At 46.6% G+C, this 15,761-nt stretch overlaps 4 protein-coding genes across 4 annotated transcripts; 1 reads left to right on the top strand and 3 right to left on the bottom strand.

Moving 5' to 3' along the window:
* Nucleotides 1–1,336: 1,336 nt before the first annotated feature.
* On the bottom strand, nucleotides 1,337–4,670 carry BGW36DRAFT_371937 (putative C6 transcription factor). The gene is made up of 6 exons (XM_046215421.1): nucleotides 3,660–4,670; nucleotides 3,336–3,601; nucleotides 3,154–3,288; nucleotides 3,010–3,100; nucleotides 2,328–2,956; nucleotides 1,337–2,189 (listed from the first exon to the last, which is right to left on the bottom strand). The coding sequence occupies exons 1-6, from the start codon at nucleotides 4,475–4,477 to the stop codon at nucleotides 1,819–1,821; spliced, it is 2,310 nt and encodes a 769-aa protein (XP_046075344.1). The 5' UTR covers nucleotides 4,478–4,670; the 3' UTR covers nucleotides 1,337–1,818.
* A 446-nt stretch (nucleotides 4,671–5,116) lies between these two features.
* Nucleotides 5,117–6,906, bottom strand: BGW36DRAFT_289932 (putative MFS multidrug transporter; the record flags this gene model as incomplete). Its single annotated transcript, XM_046210712.1, has 4 exons — nucleotides 5,117–5,379; nucleotides 5,434–5,765; nucleotides 5,817–6,420; nucleotides 6,483–6,906. 4 exons carry the CDS (start codon nucleotides 6,904–6,906, stop codon nucleotides 5,117–5,119), a joined length of 1,623 nt encoding a protein of 540 aa, XP_046075343.1.
* A 1,342-nt stretch (nucleotides 6,907–8,248) lies between these two features.
* Nucleotides 8,249–12,334, top strand: BGW36DRAFT_356110 (phosphoribosylformylglycinamidine synthase; the record flags this gene model as incomplete). The annotated part of the gene is made up of 1 exon (XM_046213727.1): nucleotides 8,249–12,334. The coding sequence occupies one exon, from the start codon at nucleotides 8,249–8,251 to the stop codon at nucleotides 12,332–12,334; it is 4,086 nt and encodes a 1,361-aa protein (XP_046075342.1).
* A 250-nt stretch (nucleotides 12,335–12,584) lies between these two features.
* BGW36DRAFT_109134 (putative gamma-tubulin complex component GCP5) lies at nucleotides 12,585–15,544 on the bottom strand. The gene is made up of 2 exons (XM_046209218.1): nucleotides 15,371–15,544; nucleotides 12,585–15,317 (listed from the first exon to the last, which is right to left on the bottom strand). The coding sequence occupies exons 1-2, from the start codon at nucleotides 15,437–15,439 to the stop codon at nucleotides 12,750–12,752; spliced, it is 2,637 nt and encodes an 878-aa protein (XP_046075341.1). The 5' UTR covers nucleotides 15,440–15,544; the 3' UTR covers nucleotides 12,585–12,749.
* Nucleotides 15,545–15,761: the final 217 nt, after the last annotated feature.

The following is a 15,761-nucleotide window of genomic DNA, read 5'->3' as shown; positions in this document are numbered from 1 at the left end:
CGGCTTATGCCATGATCAAAGGGCTGAAAAGGATTGGGGTTGGTTGTTGAGGAAAAGGGGAGCCATTGAATACGTATGTTTGCTGGTGGAGGAGCGAGTTCGATACCCACAGTATGGCTAACAGTTTGACGATCAAGTAGAAGCAAAACGGAACGTTCCTTTTTACCGATATACTCGTAGAATTGGAGTAGCCACTCCTTCATCAAATATGGCGTGATTTCCGTCCCTTTCTTTGACGAGCACCAAAATACACCGATTGCTTTCATATTGAGGGTTACGAGGGAACGAGGTCTGGCTGTGCTTCCAATAATCCAAAGAGGAAGCCGTTCGCTACCTGAGTGATTGGTGCACATCATCAACGTGACCTTGCTGTTTTGTTTCTGGGGGCTTTGCAGAGATGAAAGAGGAGCTTTTCTCCAAAATAAAGCAGTTTCGCTCATTGAAAAGATGTCCTCGTCTTTATATACACGGCATAGAATTCTCATAGAGAGCACCTCTTCTGTTGAATCAACGGATGTGCTGTTCATGAATGGTTGTGGAGTTGTGGACTCTAACATATATGACTGCTGCAATCCCACTGGCCGTCTCTGAGCTGGTCTTTGGATTGAGACTGGCCCAGAGATGATGGTATCTACCGACATCGACTGTATCGCTGGTGGTTCCATTTCAGGCATTGTCACAACTTCTACTGACGGAGGGGCCGCCGTCGTCATCATCGTTATCGACAATGGGGTCTCGGTCCTCGTAACCTGCTCGCGTTTCCATTTTGTATTACTTCTCGGAACGGCAAGCATATGTCGCTCTTTAAACCTGGAAAGCCACCCACTACTAAACTCTGGAGGCTGTTTATCCTGATACTCTGGTATCTGTAGCCATATCTCCTTCGCCTTCTGCATGAGCATGTCCCCCGTGACCCTACCATGCCCTTCACGTACATAGGTTGCTTGCCATTCACTCAAGCGTTCTTCTAAAATAGGCCAATGGGAAGGCCGCGAGCGATACGAGGGCCGTGATTGTGATAACACCGCAGCATCGATTCCATCAAGATAATCATATCGCTCCTTGAGACAGTCGCAAATGGTTGACTGGCTGATGTTTTTCCCATGCTTCTGTAGGAACCATGTAGCTATGGCCCTGTGTCGTGGCCGAGGGTCCTGACTGCGCCACCAATCACGGATTTCTTTGCGCTGGCCTTCTGAGACTCGGTTACGTTTGGCAGGCATTGGGTTTCGGGGTATTTCTTCTCCCACGGTTATAACGATAACGTGTTGTCGGGGTTTAATCTGGATCCAAGATTGCGGGAGGATCCGGTCGCTGTGCCGAGATCACGCTTTACCTATAATAGATAGTCTTGTTTGTGGCCAATAAATTTCCTTCGCTATATCGCGTTTAACTTGCTCTAGAGATTGCAGGATGTTTATTCGCAAGATCTCTTTGGTGCATATGATGGTGAATAACACGACTGTTCTATGCTAGTTGACATGACATGTATGCTTTGCGATATATTCAGAAGTGATAGTAAGAATCTTGACCTGCGTATTTGGGATTCTTCAATGTTGAATATACACCTAACATTGAAACAATAAATCCCACAAAGTTGGTATACCTTCAAGCAATTTCCCAGTGCTCCGCTCATGCAATGATAACACTTTGTGGCTGAATTGTTGGATAATTGATCAACCCATAAATATGTGATAGCTGGAAGAAACACCAATATACAAACAAGCCAGTGTATATATATTTCATCCAATCCAATGAACGCCGCAAATCATACCATGTCAAAATTGTTAGAGCTATAAAATTCAAATATATATATGTTTAACCCCACAGAGGAGGATGAATATATTCTGCAGCCCGGTCTAGCAGATTAGGGATTGTCCAATCACCGCTACTTGAGCTCTCTGGTGTTGGAGGAGGTAACGAGCCCATATTCGGCGTAACACAGGCATTCGCCGATGTAGATGAGTTCTGTGTGTAAACTGACGACGGCATCACTTGGCTAGAGTATTGTCCGTATGGACTATTGCTGCGACGTGTTTGAGAAGGATTTTGAGCACCGTATGTATTAAAGGCAATATTCAGCTTCTGCAAGGCACGCAGAGACTTGACAAGGGGTTTCGCCCATTGTGTATGCGAATCGACGGGTACAGAATCCGAAGCTTCGGCGATTTGTTGCCCATGCAACGAGTCTGGTATTGACAAGTAAGCTTTGGTTATTCCAGCAGGGATGTCTAAGGTAGAATAGCCAGTTGCTGCCCCGACAACTTGTGGAGGTGCCGTTCTGTCATCGCTTGCTGTAGCTGCAGTTCCACCTGTTTCAAACTCACCTTCCGCACTAGCACGTTCTGCTATAATGACTTCTAGACGATGTAAGAGACCCCGGACTTTTGGTTCTGTTTTTCCTTCATCAATCACGGCGAGAAGAAACGCACAGCTAATAGCGCGTTGCAAAGTTATCCAGGCGCGTGAGCCATGACTACTGTAAGAGTGGAGTTCAATATAGGATTCAACGGTGTTAATGAGGCTTTCCACGCAATCCTGTCGCACTTTGAAAAATAGAGGATCTGTTTTGTCTGCTTCAGCTTTGAGTACTGGCCTGCAAAGTTCTGATGTGATATATGAGAAATGCACTTTAAGCGCAAGTCTTTCCAAATTATTCATCAACGTGTGACAATATTTGCGATCCCGCAGATGAGGAGCCGCATCTGCTAGCATCTTCTGGATTCTCTCTTTGTACTCTTGGATGGTCTTGAAGCTCATATGTGAGTTAGGAGTAACCATACGCCCACGGACGACCTCCAGGGTCAAGGCTATGATCCTACACATCGTTTCAAAGTAATCACGGTTTCCAGGTTGAGACTCCGCTCGATCAGCAATTTCAGGTTGACTGATTGCTACCGTGGAAGGTCGATCATAAGATAGAGAGAAATGGCTGTCTTGCCACGCCATAGACCACCTAAAACGCGTTAGTCGAGTAGAGCTTAGTAATCGAGATATAATAAATCTTACCAGATATGTCTCCGAGTGTACCGTTCGACAAAGTCAAATCGATTCGATTCGGCATGAAGTCCAAGTGCTATGCCCATGCGAAGAGTCATGCCTAAAAGTAAAAATCAATATATGAACAGTCTAGGAATAACGACTCGAGTATACCTAGTAGGACGTAAGACACTCCTGGGTTCATGTTGTAAGAGAGAACATTTCCAATAATTAGAAGCGTCTTCATGGCTTCAAGGGTAGGCTGGGAGACGAAATTACACATTCGGAGGCATTGATAGGAGCAGCAGACTATGAGCGGTTAGATACGATTTCTCCATGGGCGCCAGATTATTTACCATAGACTTGAGATGTCAATTCTCTCTCTTTGCCAGGGAGATCTGACGACTGACAGCCCGATGCCAAAACAGCAAAAAGCAAGCCAATAAAGGCCAGGCTCATTCCGAAAGGGCCCTGAGAAAGAAATCTGTCATCATCAGTTCTTAAGACACCCCCAGCTGCTGCTCTATTTTGTAAAAATGTCTCTAAATTCTGTTCAAAGCCCGGAACATCGACAAGCACAGGATAAAGACAGCCTGCAATATCTCTATAAAAGTAAAAAAACCTGCGTTGTATTAGGACGACTCGCGCCAATGTCAATTTTAGATCCAGGGCACACTGACTCTTTAATCTGTTCATCGCTGGGAAGTGCACTACAGACCGCGTTCACATCAAAAGATGAAGTATCCGAAGACCACAAGTCTACAAACGGATATGTTGCGGTCTCATTATCAAGGCCAAGCTTCGGCAGAAGACCGCCTTCAAGAAGAGCTTGGGCTTGCAGAGAACCAGACTTGTTTAATATATATGCTAGGACCGACCGCGACCCAAGATGGACTGTACCTTCGCCATACATATGGGCGGTATGAATACCTTCGCGCTCGGGCGACGCACGCTCGGAGCGTTGACTTGTATCGGTGGCACGGTTGCTTGTAGATGGAATGGCAGGGTTGTGTCCGTCGATTTGCTCCAGGCCACTTCGAAGTCCAATGATCGTGCTTTCCATTTCCTTCAGCTTGTTACATACATTGTCCCAATCTTCTCGAGGGATTGAGACTCGTGTTCCCAGAGGACTATTCGTTGACGAGGACTCTGCGGCGGTCGGTTTCATCGGTACATCGAGACTCGGCGTCTCTTTTTCTACAGAATCATAATTCATGGCATTGTCCAAATATAATTGGCTGGTAACCATTTGTCGTTTTTTCGACGGTCGTTCGTAAGAACATAGGTCTGCATGGTCTCGTTTCACGCAGCCGTCGCAAGGGAAATTGCGATCACACTTGACTTTTCTGGTATGGCAAGGATAGCAAGCTTTCGGCTCTCGGGCTTTTCGTTTGGTTCTTATGATGGCATCGATCTGCGACTGGGGGAGATCGGAAACTGCGTTGGACGACGCTGTGCCGCTTCCTCCTCCGGTCGGGGATGGATGGAATGAAGCCATGGCGCTGGACTATACGAAAGCATGAGGTATCGACATGATAGTATCGACAATAAGCAAGATTCAGTGGTGAATAAATTGCGCAGAAGGAGCCGCAGTCATTTTTGGGGGAGAGGTCAATATAGTCGCCAGGATTCTTCTCAAATTGAAATCTTTGTCAAGGCGATATACAATGGCCGTGCAGCCGGGGAGCGATCGACAACAATTCGGACCTCGACATTAACTTTGCGGACCAGGACGGATCGGGTCATTAACAGTCACGTGTAGAGGTCAGATCTATTATAGGCTCGTGCACGGGGCTGCTTTCTTCAAACGGCAAGAGCTAACCAGATCGGGATGGTCGCGTTGATGTCATCATTTCTGGCTTCATTGGCCCAATTTATCATTTATCATTTATCATTTATATATAATACTGATATCTTGAGACCTGCTACTTTGTTGTATTTGATGCAATTATTATGGACTCGGATAATATCTGACAAGGAATATATCGCAGACCTATAGAAAATTCAACGCCAGGTAACGCCAAGATGCAGACACACGCACTTCTACCCCTTCTATTAGTATTTTAACAATGCAAGTATCGCAAGAAATTGTCTAGCCGTCTAAAATGCAATCTCGCCAATTGGTGTTGTGCGGCGATCAAATGGCTGGCACCGCCTTCGTCTCCTCATCTTCACAATAAGCAAAGTGCGAGTGTCGACGAATCCCCTCTCCATAGTAGTAAAAGACATAAGGAATTGCGCAGCATGCGAGAGCAATGAAGGCAAGGAGGGAGCTTGCCCATTGATAGCCCAACCGGTGGTACATTTGAATCGTGAAGAGCACGCAGCCTGCTCCCCACATAGATCGCAGGAAGGTTTTGGCTGCTAGGGCTGATGCAGCTTGATGTTGATAGGTATCCACTAGAATAAGCACTCAGCTGTGTGTTCTCATATTGGGATAACAAGCATACATACCCAGGTAATTATTCGCGGAATTGTATAAGAAAATAAAGCCAAAACCGACAGGAAACCCACCAATGGCTGGTCCAATCCAATGAAGATGGGAGTACGAAGTCCAGGCAAAGATGAATAAGCCAATTGGAATCAACCAACAAGAGAACATCATGGGAATAAGACGCGCTTCTGCCGGTGGCTTGCCGTTATGTTTCGCGCATAGCTGAAGATAATGCTTATTGACGAGGGGTGCGCAAAATGCACTAGCAACAACGCCTATGGCCAGAGGAATAAACATAAGACCGGTGATTCCAGGACTATATCCTTTCCCTTCTTGATAAACGACAGGAAATCTAAAAAGATGTGTCAGCTAACTCAGGGCAATAGAAAGAAGAGACACCTACGCGACGAAGAACATGTATAGCAATCCGTACAAGACGGACATGTAGAGAGAGATGAATAGTACAATAGGCTCGAGAAATAACAATTGGAATGGACGTAGAAGGAAAATGCGAAGTTTCTCAGCAGTTGGCCGAGAATCAAGCTCTTGCTCAGTCACGTAACTTGAGTCGTTTTCAGATTTTCGTAGTTTTTTTGCACGCTCTTTGAGGAGCATCGGGGTGTAGGTTTCCGGTACGGTGAAAGTAATCATCGCCCAAGCCACACCAGCGAGAATCAACTGGATCCAATAAAGCCATCTCCATCCCGCGGCATCGTACAGAAACCCACCAACAAGGGGCCCAATTGCTGGTCCAATAAACGGAGCGGCACTGAAAGCTGCCATGGGCACACCACGTTCCTCATTTCTCCAGAGATCCGACAGGGTTCCTCCGACTAGTGTCATGGGGGCGCTGAAAGCTATACCGTCAATGGCTCGACAGACAATAAGCGTGCCAATATTAGGCGCTACAGCACACGGGATTTCGAATATAAGGGCGATGAATAGTGTTACTGCGTAGACTGGCCGCCGTCCAATCATTTCGGATAATGGAGCAAACACCATTGGACCTTTTAAAAATCACAAATTAACCTCCGCTCCAAAATTACTCAAGATTGATTTAATAACTTACCAACGCCAAATCCAACAACAAACACGGTGATTGTGAGGAGAGAAACTTCCATTGATACGTGAAAGTCTTTTGGGGGACCATCTAGGCCAGCAGTAATAACAGCACTTGCAAAGGCGACGACAAAGCATGTCCAAGCCACAACCATAGTGCAGTACCACTTCTTCGCTTTGGACCAGTTCTTCGGATTTTCTGGATCATCAATGCGAAAAGTGACCAGTTTCCAATCTTCCATCTTATTGGTGACATTAGATTTCACGCTCTTGATAATATTTCCTGTTCTTGTTTCCACAGTGAATTCCTCCAAGTTGGCATCTTCAGTAACGCCCAACGGCACATCTGTGGGGTCTATTTCTCCAGGGTTGTATCCAAACGTGGGATATCTTCTGAGAGTATCCTCAGACACATGGCTGTCGTGTGAAGCCATCTTGATAGGCGTCTGTAATCAACAAAGTCCAAGTATCTGTTGCACACTCCGTGGGGTAGTCAAGCGGCGAGTCGTGTACCTCAGGTGTCGATGCGTCTAATCCTAGACGGGTGTTATCGACTAAAATTGCGTAGCTACATATTACAGAAACCCAGCGGCGGGCTGCCATATTTATACATGCCATCAATTGATGTCTTGACCGAAGGCGCGAGGCGGCAGCCCTGTCCCGATCATTGTGCAATAGTGGGTCCATGAGGAACTGAGTATACAAGGCCTAGAATATTTTTTGATAGGATGTAAAGCACTAAGATTTGAGCCTGAAACGGAACCAATCTCTCTCAGGCTCAACTGGTCCGGTCATGGTTCGGAGTTGGGTTGGGTTCGCCAACGGGGAAGGATTTTGATAGCTAGGTGTCTGCTCAAAACGGCAAGATGCTTCGCCGGCTTGCTATGCTATCAACATAATTCAAACGTCATTGTGTCATCAACAACATCGAGTATTAAGTGCGTCAGTTGAAGATACGCAAAGCTTATACACATAAGGAAAACTTAAAACCAGGGTAAAGTGGCATCTTCATAAATTGGTAGCCATAGACATAGATCTATTCGAAAGTTACCACAGATGTGTAGCAAAACGTTCGGCTGATGTCATCCAAGAGCACACCACTCGTTTGATAGCCTAAATTCCCGACACTACTCGCGGAAGTTAATAAATTCATACTTAAGCTGCTTACCGGTTGCGAGAAAGGACGGATTTCTTCAATCCATCTATCCATCCTCCACATGATTGATACCTTGTAATATTGCCGTTTATGGAAAGATGCTCCGTCGGAGCATTCAACCTGATTAGGATAGCGTCAGAAATTTTTAGCTTGGCAAGCTTGGCAATAGCCTGACCAATCAACGACGATGACGCTGAACTGGTGCACTCTATGGAACTATATCTAATATATGGGAAAGCACGTATTATTAATACATAATGTGCTTGACGTATCAACCGCTACATATATCCGCTGGCAGCGATGAAAGAACTGGTACATTGACATCGAGTTTTATCACGTGACTGATAAGAAGCTTTGGCACGATAAGGCCCGATCGGGCTAGCGCGGGGCCACCGCCCACTATCGGCGAGGCAAGAGCGGGATCGATGGAGACGATAATTTTTCTAACGAAGAGAGACATCACATCGACAGAAGTTCTCCGGGTTTACTGTAAAGCGAACCAGTGCCTCCACTTTGACTGGCGCTGGGCCCTCAACCTCCGTCAATGTATTGCGATTGAGCAGCCGTTTCCTATTTATTGAAACCTTCCGAGCATCACACATAATAGTGCTGCCCTCAGGATGATGTCCGCGGTCGAGTCATATTTGTCGCTTCCTGGATCAGTTGCATTTTCACGTTCTCGTGGACGTGCAATTGCTTTTCAGATAGGGGCTGTGGATGTGCGAGCTCAATGGTTTCACTATGTGCATAACTCCCAAACGCTCGAAGAGCCTCAACGAGCTGTCCTCGAACAACTTTTGCAGTACGGCGATATCACCGACATTCCTCCTTCATTCGAGAAAAGCGATGGCCTCGTGAGGACCTTTTACGTATACCCCCGTGTTGGTACAATCTCGCCATGGAGCTCGCAAGCAACCGGCATTTCGCACGTTTGCGGACTCGGGAAATCCGTGAAGCGGATCGAACGCGGACTGAAGATATCGGCCCTCTTTGCTGAAGAGAAAAAAGCTGAGGATGGATATCTCGATTTCTTACATGACCGCATGACCCAAGTTATAAGTGAAGAGGAACCTGATCTCGACAAGATGTTTTCAGAGCACCCACCGCTTCCCTTGGAGACCATTCCCCTTCACGCTGGAGAGAAATCTGCGGTGGAAATCTTACAGGACGCCAATAAACGACTTGGTTTGGCTTTGGATCAGTCTGAAATCGACTACCTTGTCGCTGCGTATGCTAGCAACGGCCCCGTTCCACGCGATCCAACCGATGTTGAACTTTTCATGTTTGCCCAGGTCAACTCTGAACATTGCCGACACAAGCAATTCAATGCATCTTGGGTTATTGATGGAAGACAGATGCCTAACAGCCTTTTCGCAATGATCAGAAACACACATAAAAAACACCCGGAGAACACGGTCAGTGCGTATAGTGATAATGCTGCCGTATTGCAGGGTGAGCAGGCTGGATTCTGGGCGCCAGATCCTTCAACTCTTGAATGGGCATACACAAGAGAACAGGTTCATATTTTAGCTAAGGTTGAAACTCACAACCATCCTACTGCTGTGTCACCATACCCAGGCGCTGCCACCGGATCTGGCGGTGAAATCCGAGACGAAGGAGCCGTCGGTAGAGGATCCAAACCAAAAGCTGGTCTGGCAGGATACTGTGTGTCTGACCTTCTCATTCCAGGACTGCGACAGCCGTGGGAACTCGATGTTGGCAAACCACACCACATCGCAAGCAGCTTGGACATCATGCTTGAAGCCCCGATTGGGAGCGCTGCTTTCAACAATGAATTCGGACGACCTTGCACTGCTGGATATTTCCGGACCTTGCTTACTGAAATTGACATCGGCAATGGCCAAAAAGAACTCCGAGGTTATCATAAGCCTATCATGATCGCCGGTGGAGTAGGCACTGTTAGACCTCAGCACGCACTCAAGGATCCCAAAATCGTCAAACCAGGTTCTTTCCTCGTAGTTCTTGGTGGTCCTGCTATGCTTATTGGCCTTGGCGGTGGTGCAGCATCTAGTCTCGCTTCTGGAGAAGGTTCTGCCGATCTAGACTTTGCTAGTGTCCAAAGAGGAAATGCCGAAGTTCAGCGCAGAGCCCAAGAAGTCATCAACGCTTGTGTCGCAATGGGAACAGATAACCCTATTAAGTTTATTCACGATGTTGGGGCAGGTGGTCTATCGAACGCCCTCCCAGAGCTTGTTCACGATGCTGGGTTGGGCGCTACATTCGAACTTAGAGAAGTGGATAACACTGATCGTGGCATGAGCCCTATGCAAATTTGGTGCTGTGAAGCACAGGAAAGATATGTTATGGCTGTTGGAGAGGAAGGAATGAATAAATTCACTGCTATTGCCAAACGCGAACGCTGCGGCTTTTCTGTTGTTGGCAAGGCAGAGGGTTCCGAACACGGTGAAAAGCGCCTTGTGCTCCTGGACCGAGACTCGAAAGAATATCCAAAGCCAATCGATCTACCTCTTTCTGTACTTTTTGGAAAACCACCAAAAATGACTCGAAAGGTGGACTCGCGGAAGTTGAAACTGCCCCCTTTTGACACCAGCCTATTAACGTATCTTCCTGAAGCGTCATCAGACCAGCAACTGTTCAACGAAGCTGCGAGCAGAGTTCTATCCCTTCCTGCAGTGGGTTCCAAATCTTTCCTCATAACCATTGGCGATCGCACTGTGGGTGGACTTACTGCCCGGGACCAGATGGTTGGACCTTGGCAAACGCCGGTTTCTGATGTTTCCGTGACGGCTACCTCCCTTCTCCAAGGCGGAACCACTGGAGAAGCCATGGCAATGGGTGAAAAGCCCACTCTTGCTCTTATCTCACCGGGCGCATCAGCACGTATGGCTGTCGCAGAGTCGCTAATGAACATTGCGGCTGCAGACTTGATTGATCGTCTTCAAAGAGTCAAACTTTCCGCCAACTGGATGTCCGCGAGCAGCCATCCAGGTGAAGGAGCAGCCATCTACGAAGCGGTCGAAGCTATTGGTCTTGATCTCTGTCCTAAACTAGGTATCAGCATTCCAGTTGGTAAAGACTCCATGTCTATGAAGATGAAGTGGAAAGACGAGAAGTCTACGGAATCAAAGGAGGTGACTGCGCCGCTTTCTTTGGTTATCTCATCCTTCGCACCAGTTCAAGAATTTAGGAAGACATGGACCCCAACTCTACGACGTGTCGAGGATGTTGGAGAAACGGTCCTCATGTTCGTTGACCTCGCTATTGGCCGAAAAGCTCTTGGTGGATCTGCAGTAGCGCAGGTCTTCAAACAGGTTGGAGATGAATGTCCAGATATCCGGGACGTGGAGCTTTTCAGGGACTTCTTTGATGCTACGCAAGGGCTTCAGGAAACTGGTATCGTTCTTGCTTATCACGATCGCTCTGATGGTGGTCTTTTCACTACTCTCGCTGAAATGATGTTTGCCGGACGATGCGGTGTTGAAATCATGTTGGACGAGTTACAAAAGACCTCGGACACTGGAAGTTGCATTGAGACATTGTTCAATGAAGAACTTGGTGCGGTCTTCCAGGTTCGAAAGAAGGATGAAGGGGTGTTCCGTTCTTGCTTCGCAACCTGTGGTCCTCCACCAGGTTTAATTACTCGCATCGGCCGTGTCTCCGAGCAGCCAAAGCAAAACCTCACCATTTACCACAAACAGAAATTGATTTATCGGCAACCGCGGGCCAAGATCCAACAAATTTGGTCACACACATCTTACCACATGCAAAAAATTCGTGACAACGCTGCCTGCGCCGACCAAGAATTCGCTAATATTCTTGATAACACAAACCCTGGTATCTCATGGAGACCTACTTTTGACCCTAAAGATAAGGCTCTTCCTATATTGACAAGTCTTACCCAGCTCTCCCCTTTCAGCAACAAGCCTCGGGTGGCCATTCTCCGTGAACAAGGGGTTAACAGTCAGGCTGAAATGGCGTTTGCTTTCAACCTTGCTGGCTTCTCTGCCATTGATGTGCACATGACCGATATCATCTCTGGCCGTGTATCACTAGCCTCCTTTGTTGGATTAGCTGCTTGTGGTGGATTCTCATATGGAGATGTCCTTGGTGCAGGCCAGGGCTGGGCCAAATCGGTCTTATTGCACGACGAAACTCGTAAAGAATTCAAGTCATTTTTCGATCGTCCTGACACGTTCGCTCTCGGTGTTTGCAATGGTTGCCAATTCCTCTCCCGCCTCAAAGAACTCATCCCAGGTGCGAGATATTGGCCTAGCTTCGAGCGAAATGCCAGCGAGCAATACGAAGGCCGTGTAGCTATGGTCAATATCTCCGATCCCGACCCTTCCGCACCATCTGTTTTCCTACATGGCATGCACGGTTCCTCGCTGCCTATCGCCGTGGCACACGGTGAAGGTCGTGCATCGTTTACTTTGACCCCGAATATCACTGCCCAGGACTTTGTCAGGAACAACTTGGCTCCTGTTCGTTATGTCGACAACGCCACTCTTAAGCCCACCATGGCATACCCATTCAACCCGAACGGTAGCCCCGAGGGTATCGCCGCCGTGCGATCCCCAGACGGTCGTGTCCTAGCAATCATGCCTCATCCAGAACGAACCATCATCAATGGCGTTGCCAGCTGGTTGCCGCCACAAGCAGAGAAATGGGGAGATATTGGCCCATGGGGACGTATTTTCTATAGTGCCCGCAGATGGGTGGGCTAGTTTGCAGCTTGTGCTTTCTGATTTTTGGTGTTGAGGGCTCTGGGTATTTATAATTATATCATACTATATCTTTAGTTTTCTGCCCGAGACTGCAGTATTATCATAAGGATCTATTCGATGTTCTTTTCGGCTGGCGACTTTTGAAAGTCTCCAATAAAATAACATCACATATGTCTTATCTCAATGGTCTAGATATCAATTTTATTATCAACACGATTTACGTTGTTACACTACACATGTTACATGTATGAATGTATGTGTTAAAAAAAATATATACACATTCAGCCACTAAAATACATTTCATTTTAGCTCTTGTATTAATATGTATCATTTGGTCTCGTCTTCCAAGCCAATCTGTCTGCAAGCATTTCCCAACTCTGCTGCCCGTCGATCCTGCCAACTGCCCTCAGGCCAGTCACAACGAAAGCCAGCAGTCGCTCAAACCTCTCCTTGACATGACCGAGTCTCTCAGAGTAAGGCGATTCAAGGAATGATATACTGGTTGTGTTCCCCTCATCATAGTTCTCGTTGTCATCGTGTTCATTATCTTCGTCTTCGTCGTTAGAAGTTTCCTCATCATCGTTATCAGAATCAGAGAAATCGTTAAAGCCCCTTCGGGGGGTCGCCAGCGTTTGGGATATTGCCTATTTCCACCCGTCGATGAATGGAAAGAGCGGTTTGATTTATCAAATCGGTTAGCGCCATGACGCGCCGATTGAATATCAGCTAAATGCACGCATAAATCTAGTAAGCCGATAACAGCCTTGTAGATTGCTCCTAGGTTGGTGGAGAGAAGACATTGTTGTTCGAGGGAGGACATGTATGCTTCATGTACGGCAATCATGCCGTTAACATCTACGGATGCCGCCAGTGCCTTTTTCATGTTTTCAGTGCTCATAGCAACGACCAATTCTGTAAAATGGCTATATAGAGTGTTTGTGAGCCATAAGAGACTATGACGGATAATGTAACCACGGCCATCATCCCCGCTGTTATTATTGAATCCATCCGAATCATGGTCCTCCTTGCGGAGCCGTTGTCGCTCGAGAATGTATTTTGCCCTCCGGATTTGCATCAAGAATGTGGATATGCGTTGATATGTCGAAATAGCATTCTTGGTTATAATGTTGGCCACAGGCCATGGCAAAATGTAGTCGATTGACAATACTTTGAGCATTTTGACGCTTCTTATTGGATTTTCGGAATCCATGCAAGCGCCTCTAGTAGATCGCACGATAACACGAGAGGTATCAACGGAAACAATGCCACTAAATGTGCTCTGTACCAACTCCGTGAGTAAAAACCGGTCGTTCCAGACTCCCCGGCCCTTGTCAATTAATTCAAAGATTTTGCTGTCTATCAAAGAGGAGACAGTTATATCCTGACAAAGATAGATGTACTGCAAAGCGGAGAGGGAGTTCCAAAGCCCGCATTGTTCGCCCAGCTGTTCTCGTAGATATTCTGAAGCTAGTTTATGATTAGTGGCAATCAGGTCGTCAAAAGCCTTGTCTAGTAAGCCTGAGAAAGGTAAAAGCTGCAAGGATGCGTCATCTGGGCAAACATCATCAAATGAAAATGGCCTTCTACTAGCAAAGCCTAAGTCTTCTGGTGAAATATTGAGATTTTGGAGGAATATCATGCTCTTCCCGGTAGTAAGAATCTTGCGAGCACTTGGTTTCACAAATTTGGGAGCATTAAGTCGACCATGAATTTCCTCAAGCGAGTACCAATTGTGCCAAAGAGTTCGAAGGTCATTGTCGCGCCGAGTATCAGTGATGAAGAAGGTATCCTGGTTCGCCTCTAGGAACCCACTTCCCATCCACAAGTGAATGGGTTGCGTATACGCTTCAAAGCAGGAGAAGAATAGTTTCGCGAGAGCTCTATACTCGTCATCATTTCCAGAAGCTTGATTAGTACAGACTAAGTCATACAATAAGTCCAAGCATAGAAAGGATTGGCCAGAAGGGGCGCGTTCTAGTTGCGCCACTAAATCTGCTAATAGTGAGAGTACTCGGCCTCCTCTCCTAACCTCTTCCATTAACTGTAATAAACTGACAGTGACTGCTTGGTCTATTGAGAGGTATCTCAACTGCAGATTTGCCAGGAAATTGTCAAATTCACGAAGATGCGTCTCAACTCCCCTGACAAACGTTTGAAGAAAGATCACAGACTGTGGATTCTTCACATATCGTCTCACTTCCCCAAGACTAGCTCCAATATCGGCACAGGAGCGGAGGATTTGCAGAAAAGCGGAGTTTGAAGCGTGACGGAGTGCATATCTCCTGTCGACTGCAATGCTATTATCGAGCTTCCAAAATAGAGAAGTAGGAAGACCCTGAAGCATGAAGATAATCTCTCGAGCTGCTTGTAGTTCTGTAACATAACGGGTATGACTTTCTGAAAACTCTCTAACGGCAGCTGAGTCGTACTCCCAGAAATGGCCACTTTTGATCGTCGAGATTAACTCGTCATCTTCGCCCGACTGAATAAGCTCACTAGGAATCTCGAACTCGTCCTGTTGTGGTTTCGCACTCTGAGGAAATATTCTGGGAATAGAAATATCACTGGAAGCTGTTGAATCTTCCTCGTCAGAAGAAAGTTCTCCATAGTAGACCTCAGCCCATATGTCCTCGTCGGCAAAGGCCGTGCCAGTCGGGTCCAAGTCTGACCATGTTAAGCCGAGTTCGGGGTCTTTAGACTTGGATAGCTCGAATCTAGGTACTTGAGATATATTCGCTGGCCGATCTGAGAGCTGCTGCAACAAAGACAATATCTCTGGCATCCATGATATTCGTTGCCCTTCTAATTCGCTGAGGCGAACACTAAGGCTATCTGCCAAGTCATCTTTGCTCAGCACTCGAAATTTCTCTACAAGACCGTCAAAATGCTTCTCTACAGCAAACGGATCTGTGTGGTTCCAATTGCTGTGCTCTTTGATAATAATATCAAAGCGCGATTTTGCATTTTGAAAGGTGGTTGAGTTCTACTGTGCGTGAGACAACGAAAGAACATCTTTAAAGAGAGAAAATTTCTTACTTTTTCTGATTTTGATACTGCCACAATCAGGTCTTCAATCAGCATCCCAATGGCTGCGGAACGAGCCATTATGCACGCATTGAATGTACTTCATTGGCAATCAAAAATAGTTGCACGTATTTGGGGTTAGCATGTGTTGTTAGCAGTAGCTAATTGCTGATGACGTGGAATGTCGTTTCGAAATTGATCTAAAGGATCAACACGATTCGATAGGTGGGATTCCAAAAACAGCTCGGGAATAACATTGAGTATTATTGGCATCCAGGAGAGATAGCAACAATCACTGTCCATGTAACGCAAGTCGAAGTACGCGTCGCCAAGCAGTGGCGCTAGCCCTAATAGGGGAAGGTGGCAATTTATGTGACAGATCAAGATTTGTCGGAGCATCCGA

Source organism: Talaromyces proteolyticus (assembly GCF_021365285.1).
Source record: "Talaromyces proteolyticus strain PMI_201 chromosome Unknown BGW36scaffold_3, whole genome shotgun sequence".
In the NCBI taxonomy this organism is placed as follows: Eukaryota; Fungi; Ascomycota; class Eurotiomycetes; order Eurotiales; family Trichocomaceae; genus Talaromyces; species Talaromyces proteolyticus.
Note: the sequence above shows the minus strand (reverse complement) of the source record. Positions and strands in the feature narration are given on the sequence as shown.